The sequence below is a fragment of the Carassius carassius genome, chromosome 5 (genome assembly GCF_963082965.1).
Source record: "Carassius carassius chromosome 5, fCarCar2.1, whole genome shotgun sequence".
Lineage (NCBI taxonomy): Eukaryota > Metazoa > Chordata > Actinopteri > Cypriniformes > Cyprinidae > Carassius > Carassius carassius.
Window position 1 is genome coordinate 29,309,375 of NC_081759.1, and position 9,727 is coordinate 29,319,101.

General features: G+C 39.1%; 1 protein-coding gene across 1 annotated transcript in view; it reads left to right on the forward strand.

The window, feature by feature from the left end:
- The window catches only part of LOC132141202 (ephrin-B1-like), a 35,202-nt gene that overhangs the window by 24,852 nt on the left and 623 nt on the right, over positions 1 to 9,727 (forward strand). The window contains 3 exon segments of the mRNA XM_059550515.1: positions 4,128 to 4,220; positions 4,580 to 4,723; positions 6,388 to 9,727. The exon segment at positions 6,388 to 9,727 is cut by the window's right edge and continues 623 nt beyond it. Of these exon segments, the coding sequence (XP_059406498.1) occupies positions 4,128 to 4,220; positions 4,580 to 4,723; positions 6,388 to 6,773 (623 nt within the window). The 3' untranslated portion in view covers positions 6,774 to 9,727.

The window sequence follows — 9,727 nt, forward strand, 5'->3', positions numbered from 1 at the left end:
CAAAAGAAGATCTAATCTAGCTGTGTCTGATCTGATGAGTTGTGTACATGTGTGTGTGTGTGTGTGTGTGTTGGAGTGACCTGTCACTAGCTCTCTGTGTTATGTCGACTGCATTAGAATGAACACTGACCCAAATCTCACAGACAAACACACATGCTCACCCACCGAAAGACTGAAAACCTTTAGCAGCTACATTCATTCATCTCCCAAAAAGCTGTTTTTCAGATCTTTCTGTGACTACAGTTGTCTTTTCCCTGAAGGCTCAGAGGGGTGCTGTTGGCTACTGTGGCTAACTCGCTCAGCGAAGCGTCTTTTTCTTCCGCTCTTTGTTTCAGTTACTCATCAGTCAGAGACTCGAGGGAAACAGCACTGGGCCCTGCCCACTGAAACGTAAATGTTACAGTTGTCAAAAATATTCTTTTCGAAAGTCTGACTCAGCTGTGGTTGTGAACATTTGATGCGTGTTCATTGAGGTTTGGATTCTCTCATTCTGTGAGACGTGATGGGAGAACCTCAGCTCAATCAGGGCCTGTCATGTTGATTTAACAGCTGCAAGATTATACTTGAAAATATGGCACAAAACCTGAGCCGTGCAGCTGAATATTCAACGCTTGCCTCGAAACCAAATAATTATTCTGTCCTTGATGTTAGAACCTTTAATATTTGGAAAAAAGGAATGATCACAGTATAACTATATTTTTCCAAATATTATTATTTTTATAATTAGTAGTGGTAGTATCATTATTGTCATTTTTGTTATTAACATCAATACTAAAATTCCATGCAATGACTTAAATTACCATTTAATATAACTTTTAATTTTTAATTAATATATATTTCTATTTTAATTGTAATTCCTTTGAATCAGTTTAGCATTTGAGCTATGAAAAGTGCTAACAAAGTGTTATTAGTTATTACAATTATTATTTATTATTAGAATGATTGATACTTGGTACTAGTTGTCAGGATCCACGTAACAGGGTAGCTAAAAGCCATTACATATTTTATTATTGATAAAATAATACAATTTGTAATGGCTTTCAGCTAATTTATTTTATGTGTTGTCATTGCATTGTTCACACAAAAATTCACTTGAAATGGCCATTTAATCAGAGTGTTTAATTTATCTATCACTATTTGTGAAAATACTGCCCCCAAAATACTGTAATATTACTGTGTTGTGCTTTTTTTCTGCTTCAGGGATTGTGTGTGTATTCGTGTACAAGTCTAGATATGTGTGTGAGTGTGTTTGCTAAAATATGAAGTCGGCATGAGATGGCAAAAGAATGAGAGTACAGCTACAAACAAATGCTGATACACACACACACACACACACACACACACACACACACACACACACACAATGTGCACACTATACATGTATGTCAGTCAATAAGAGATGCTAACTGGGGCAACATTATATTTATTGTGACAAGACTGAATATTTCATTCTTTGTCTCACACACACGCACACACACACACACACACACACACACACACACACACACACACACACATAGAGGCAGATGGTAAATCCCTAGCCCCTTCACGTTTTTTTTTTTTTTTCTAATGTGTGTTTACACCTTGTTTTTAAATCGAAATCATGTTAATCTCCCTGCGTGGTCCTTGGAGATTTGTGTATTTGTGTGTTTACGCTATATTCTTTAAAAAAAAAAACTGCTTTGTTCTCTGTAATTATTTTACTCTTCTTGGAATTCAGTTTGACATGAGTTTGACTAGAAATTAATAGTCTAATAACATCCATGCAGCAAATTATTAACTATTAAGACCGAAATGATGTAGTGACAGAACAGTACACAGGGTGGGATTACCCTGCCTGTCTGGAATGTGTGTTGTGTTTTAGCCTGGAGTCAGGATGGGGTGTGTGTGTGTGTTTGTGCGTGTGGACAGCAGCACCGTGTGATGCTATTCCGTGGTTGGAACGGTGACAGGTTGGCATGGTGCTACCGTAAGGAGACTGGCACTCTGCCTACTGCCATACATCTCAATCTGCATGACATCATAGCAGCTCCTAGCAACCACACACATCACCCCTCCCCCATACACGCCCACAAAGGGCCATTCACAAGCACGGTGCCCTCCCCTGGCCTTTCTCCCTCACTGGAGTCTCTCGCGGCTCTTTCTGAGCACACATCCATATTGCTGCTATAAAGTTTCCGATACTGGTCAAAGCAGTGATAATTAGAAGAAAGCCAAGACCTTCCTCTTCAAGTGATGGTAATATTGAAATGAAAGGGAAAGCCAGTGTTGAATTTTTGCTGGGCTCCAGACAAAAAAATAAAATAACAAGGGAGCAAAATATTTTTGGGGAATCTTGAAATATTTCAGAGCAAAATGACTTTTTTAGCTGCCAAATTACAGAATCTGTCATATTGAAGCTGTCATTGAAGTTATCATTATTGTAATTGCTCCATATAAATGTCACACTGTTTCTTAAGAGTAGCCTTGCCTATATACATTTTTTTTTGTCAAACATTGTACTGATAATAGTTCCAACATCTACAAAACTCTGTTATGAAAAATCTTGAATTAATAGTTAATGATTAAATTCAAATCAGACATAACTAAACAATGATTAGAGGGATAGTTCATCCAAAAATGAAAATTCTGTCATTAATTACTCACCCTCATGTCGTTCCAAACCTGTAAGACGTTGGTTCATCCTCGGAACACAAATTAAGTTATTTTTGATGAAATCAGAGAGCTTTCTGACCCTGCATAGACTGCAACACAATTGAAACATTATATGGTCCAGAAAGATAGTAAGGACATCGTTAAAATAGTCCATGTGACATCAGTGGTTAAACCGTAATGTTCTGAAGCTTGGAGAAAACCTTTTGTGCGCAAAGAAAATACTTTATTCAGTGATTTTCTTTTTGTCTGTGTCAGTGTCTGCTGCCATTCATGAGAGTACCACGATGCATGCTTGTGCATTCCTCTGCTTGTAAACAAGGCTTTGTGCATGCGGTGAAGACTCACCCAGATGAGAAGAAATTTAAGCTATTCTTGTTTCTTCAGTTGAACTGCTGATGTCACATGGACTATTTTAACGATGATATCTGGGCCATAAAACATTTCAGTTGCGTTGCTGTCTATCTATGACATGCCATAAAGCTCTTGGATTTCATCAGAAATATCTTATTTTGTGTTCCGAAGATGAATAAAAGTCTTACTGGTTTGGAACGACATGAGGGTGAGTAGTTAATGACAGAATTTTCATTTTTGGTTGAACCATTCCTTTAAAAGTTTAATGAGGGAGTCAGTTGCAAGAACAAGCATATTTTCTTATCTTACCTGTTCTATAGTTCATCCTCATTAGTGCTTACACATACACACATGCACTCTCGACACTTCTCAATCACACCTCTTAATGAGCACAAACTAATGGAAACTAGTAATGTGTGTGGGTTTGTGTGTGAACTTGTGCGAGTGTAATTGGGAGTTAAATTGGATGAAGTTGGATCACCCGCTGTGACAATATCGGTTTATTTAACTACATAGAGGGAGTGTGTGTTTGTGAGTTTTGCATACATATATATGTGTGTGTCACCTATTCAAAGCAAGCTCATTTTTTCACACTTATGTCTTTCTCGGACACAGCAGAGATGCAACATGGTACATGGTTTGTGTCGCCGATCTCTCAAACTCACAGGGATCATTCTGTAGGAAACACTGGGGCTTCGAGGCCTACGCAAGAAAATTCATACACATGGCTTTTCTTACTGCATGGCGGTGTGTGTTTGTGCGTTCCCATGGGATCAGATTACTATCATAGGGACTAGTAACAGGAGAATACACTGGAGCTTTTTTCATCTTGTCCATATTCTGAGACAGACACACAAACGTTAGTTTGTTTTTGGATGTTTCAAAGGTAATATTAGGTTGCAATGTCTGATTTAAGGGCTGAATGAGCATTTCCTTAGCCAGAGACTGTGTGGATAAGTGTGTATGCATGTGCTTGTGTTTTGCGTCTGATTTATAGAGGTAAATTAGGGTTTCCTTTTCCTGCTTTGGTTTGCAGCAAGAATTCCAATCAAAAGTCCTATAAATCTAAACCTAATTCGCCAAGACAATCACCAAGCCCCCCTCTCTCTCTCTTTCTCCAGCAACTTCTAATGGAACACAGGAAGGGTTGGAAAACAGAGAAGGTGGGGTTTGTAGCACGAGATCCATGAAGATCATCATGAAAGTGGGCCAAGGTGAGTTACACACACACACATACCTTTTTTATCTTCAGCATGTCCAAAGGTAAAGTCATTTAAGCCCCATTTGGTGGATGATTAAGTCAGCTGACTCATTAACCACCAATTAGATTTTAGTTAAACATTATCCAAGTTAGCATGACTTCATACAGCCCACACATCATATTTATACACAGAATACACTTTTTCTGCCCTTAGATTTTGTACTCTGACTCACAAGCAGAAACAAGAAGCTAGACATAAAAGGATCCTGACACCAAAATCTAAACGAATACATTCAAACATATGCTGTACTGAAATAAATTTCCATGAATGTTTTGTTTCTAATTAGTTATGTATGTGATTGTATGTTCCAGATCCAAATGCACCCGATCCAGATTTAACAGACCTCCCAGACCAGGACCGGGACAACGAGATCAAGGACCCCACAACCAGCCCTTCCCGCAAGACAGAACGAGGCAAAGACCCAGATAGAAATGGAGCTATAATGCCCGGCAGTGGTGAGGAAACACAAATCATCTGTGTTTACACCAGCTGGTTTGGGATAATGATGGTGTTTTCCTATAAATGACATTAGATATTATGAGGACAAACTGATCGGAGTTCAGCAGTCAAGATCTGCCACAGTAAAATTCACTAATATGAAATGCAGCTATGCAGAGCTACTGCCTCCCTCAGGCAGCTGCGTGTGTTCAAGAGAGAGACAGGAGTTAATGTAGCATGTCTTTATCACGTCCCAGCAGCCATTAACCTACGGGAGGTCTAAACTTCATTAGGAGAGAGAGAAACAGAGACAGAATCATTAGGAAAGAACAGAGCGACTCGTGCTGCAGTGATCACACCGCACAGATTCTTGAGGTCAGATTCTTCTGCTATGAGAGGACACATTACACTCTGACATTAACTGCTTTTGTATCTTCTCAAAACCGGGTTAGTTGGCCTGTTATATGAATGACTCGTCAACTAATTGGTATAATTAAGCTCAGTTCAGGATCACATGATTCCATTTGGACATTCTTCAGTTATTTAGTCCACTTATGCCCCGCCACTTTCATACAGTCGACCTCAAGCTTGCAGTCATCCAATCAACAGTTGGATAGAACCCTCACTCAGTATTTTTTCTTTTTTTAAACATTTTTTTTTACTTGGATGTACTGTATGTTGAATATCTGTTGCTACTTCTATTTATTAGGACTTTATTTTAATTAAATACAGACTGTTATAAAAACAACACTCATGATGGAAAACGCAACACAAAAATGTGTACGGCGCTGGTTTAAGACAATGAATTTAAAGCTAAACAAACTATTTTTTAGATTGATATAACATGCAAGCTGTGAAAGTGAAGCACTACCATTGAAATACATGCATCAAAAGTGAAATGTTGAAATACAAACTACACTACTGTTCCAAAGTTTGGGGTCAGACATTTTTCTAATTGCTTTCACAAAAATATTAAGCAGAACAACTCTTCAACATTCACTGTTTCTTGAGAACCAATTCAGTATATCAGCATGATTTCTGAGGGAACATGAGACACTAAAGACTGGAGAAAAGGCTGCTGAAAATTCAGCTTGCCATCACAGGAGTAAATTACATTTGTCTACACACAAAAAAACAAATACAAAAAAATATATAAAAGTAGTGTAGATAGTAAACCTCGCTAATCAACTATTTGATGATTAGTTGACTATCATGACTACTATTAAACTACAAAAGTTATGCTGCTTATATTTTGTGTATGCCATTGAAATACACAGTCACCACAACAACTGTATTGTTCATTGCTGGACTACCATTTGAAAGGATTATTCCAGTCTGGGTGTGTGTTGTTTATCTTCGTACTGCCGATAAATATACTTGACAACATGGATTTTATTGTCAAGGAAAAATGAGTATTCGTAATGCATAGTCATCGGTAGCTGTTTCAGCTGGCAAGGCAACAATAAATACAGCATAGGATTTATTTACTTTAAAGTAGCTCCGTGCCAATGCTAACAAACGCAGAAGTTTGTTTCTACAGCCATCCTTGGTTATCTTTGCCTCAGACAACAGAGAGTGACTCTAAACACTGATAAAAACTGTGTGTTGCTGACATCATTCTTACTGATAGTTAACAATGGGTGTGCGTCACTCATAATGTCGTTCTTCTTTTCCCTTTCAGACACAAGAAACCAGGGTAACAGCCCCGGGTCAGTGGAGGGAATTTTCGGCTCCAAACCGGCCCTCTTCGCTGCCATCGGAGCTGGCTGTGTCATCTTCCTCCTCATCATCATCCTCCTCATCGTCTTGCTCCTCAAGCTTCGCAAGAGAACCCGCAAGCACTCACAGCCCAGGGGCGGGACAGCCCTGTCACTCAGCACTCTGGCCACACCCAAAGGAGCCGCCCAGGCCGGCTCAGAACCGAGTGACATCATCATCCCCCTGCGGACAACAGAGAATAACTACTGTCCTCACTATGAAAAAGTCAGCGGAGACTATGGGCACCCCGTCTACATAGTGCAGGAAATGCCACCCCAGAGCCCCGCCAATATCTACTACAAAGTCTGAGAGAATGCGAGGGAAGCAACCGCAGTAAGAACTCGTTTTTGTAAGGTATCCTGAATCTTTTTTTCATTACCTAACCCCGTTTGCTCCGTGTGCAAGAGGATAGAGAGGGAGGAGTGGAAAAGAGGATTGAAAAAGACTATGTGGATGATATTCCTCTCAGATTTCCTTCCCTCCGTCCGTTTTCCGAACACTACACTGTGTGTACGTGTGCGTGCCGGTCGCTCTCGATGTGTGTGAAACGGCAGAAAACCTCCCCAAATTGTGTGGCACTCAGGCACGGACTTCACTGCTGAAGAACAGCCGACAACCAATCACAGAGGGACGCTAAAGTGACATCAGAAAGCAGGAAGCTCTCATTTGTGTTTTTTTCTCATTTTTTTTGTACCGTTGCAACTATTCACTTAGTTTTGTTGTCTGTTTTTCACCTCTCAGTCCATCACAGTGTTTTGTTTTCATCATTATCTTGCAGCTTTCACAGTGTCTCGTTCAAAGAAAATGTCTTAAACTGTCATGAATGCCGCTCGCTTCCTCACAAACTCAATATGTCCTCTCATTTCCTTACGTCTCTCCAGACACCCATTCATTTTACTCTATGCTGTAGAGGCAATAGAACAAAAACACACACTCAAACACACTTCAGTGTTCACGGGTCAGTAACAAACAGCTTCTCGGTGGAAAAGCGAGTGAGTGAAATAGGGAATTTAACATGTATACACCAGTGTCAGGCCTTCCTGAACTCCTGGTCTGCTTTTTGTTCATTTGAGAACTGTTTCAGTTGAAATTCTCTCTCCTCTCAGCCGAACACAAGCAGTTATTTGCTGTCTGTTGTCAGTGATGCGGGAAGTGCTGAATAATACTTGTATCTTGTCATAATTCTTATTCTATCTCCCAAAGGTTTGTAGGTCAAAAGCATCTTTAGGGATTTGCCTCTACACCATGAGCCTATGACCTCTTTTCAGTCACAGACATGCTAATGCGTTTCTTTTGGCATAATTTAGTCCACTAACATGTCTTTTTTTGTGGTCTGTTTGGATGTAGACATGGACTCTTAACAGTATGATCATATGTATGTAGAGTCCCATGCAGAAGCCAAAAATCCATCGACATACAGAACATGTGAAATTATGCCTTCACCTCTCCCTCCTCTAAGATATGCACAAACATTATCCCTGTTTGCATACAAACACGCACAGGAAAAAAAGAACATCCACAAATCAGAGAATCAAAACAAGCTCACCACATCATCCTGGAAAATCTAGTGCTAGATCTATTTTTATATGGACTGCACGTGAAATGAGAAACAGCAAACGGTGGTGGCAGGTGTTACGCCTATGCTAATTTCAAATTAGCAGCATTTGCATCTGGCCTCCAGCGCAGCCAATCAGAAGAAAGCCCAATATTTCTCTGTAGCTTTCTCGTAAAATAGATTTTTAAAATTATATTTTGATTAGGGTTTATTGCTGTTGTTTTTTGTTGTTGTTTCTTCTTAATTTAGTTTCTAAGGCCTGAGAGTATGTAAATAATGTATGTTGGGAAAAAATATTGATATAAAGTTCCATTTTATTAGAGACCCTGTTAATTAAAAAATATAATTAGGATTTTTGAAAATGCAAAAGTTTTTGTAAATAGTCTTTTTTGGAAAAAGACATTTTGTAAGTAAAATGTTGCCGGTCTCGTGGTTTTCTCTTTTTATTTGACTTTTTTTCCCCCGCTTCGGTTGGTTTTTGATTAAGGAGACTCCCTGTACAACGGGTTTTAAAAGGTCAGCCTAAAGCAGCAAAAAGACATACAAGTCCTTTCACATACACACACGCTGACACACACTTTATCCTCCCTGTTTCACAAGGGGATGATGGTATTTTTGTTTTGTTTCATTTTTATAAATGCTGCGATGGAACCAGGTCAATTATTCGATGACATAGTTCATAAAGGAGGAAAAGAGGAGAGAGAGAGTTATTACTCAAGAAATGCCTAAATACACACACACACACACACACACACACACACACACACACACACACACACACACACACACACACACACAGTCACACACACATACACTCACTCTTACTGACTGACCCACTGGTCATACTTCTAGCACACAATATACATACATATACATAAACACCATCAGACACAGGGCAAGCACCAGCAAACTACTTTAACAAAACTAAACCAGCAACAGCTTGTGCAACTAAACTAATTATATATGTGTGTTTGTCTGAGCTGTTTAAGGCAGTTCAGGTATTTAGGATTGACCTTAGAAGAGCACTTTTTGAAATTCATGGCTTTGTTTTTTTTACCCATAGAAATGCACACGGGTGCACTGACCCTTCCAGTCAGCTTATTAAAGTGGATCAGTCACGGTATCACACTGCCACAAAATCATTTTCTTGCACAGTAACTTTGTCTTGTTTTCCAGTACAAATATCTAAGCATCTCTTAAAAAGATCGATCTGAACGCAAAATGACAATACATGTAATCGTAGTTTCAGAGAAATCTAAGAGATTTTAGTGAGATTGATGCCTAAATAAATCCTAAATATTCTGATATTTTACTGGAAAAATTCATATTTTTATTTTGCAGTGCATTAACAAATGTTAACTCCAATTTTACCATTAACAGTGGCTTTCTCTGTACATGTTTATCAGCAAAAGCTGTGAATAGTTTTATGTAGTTTTATGGATCAGCACTGCTGTAGTGGGATCTTATTCAGAGACTGACTGTCTTTTGCTGCAGGCTTTTTGCAGCTTAGCTTACACATTTGGTTTGCGGCACTCTTAACAGCTGTAAGGCATACACTTCCTTTGACGTTTGTCTGTACCATAACAATAAGGTGAAAAAGAACAGACAGCCATCTTGTTTATCAGATTTGACTTGATGCGGTCAGACACCTGTGGTATTGTGTGCATCTTACTGATCTATTAATAACATTCCTCCCAGTGAGGTTGAC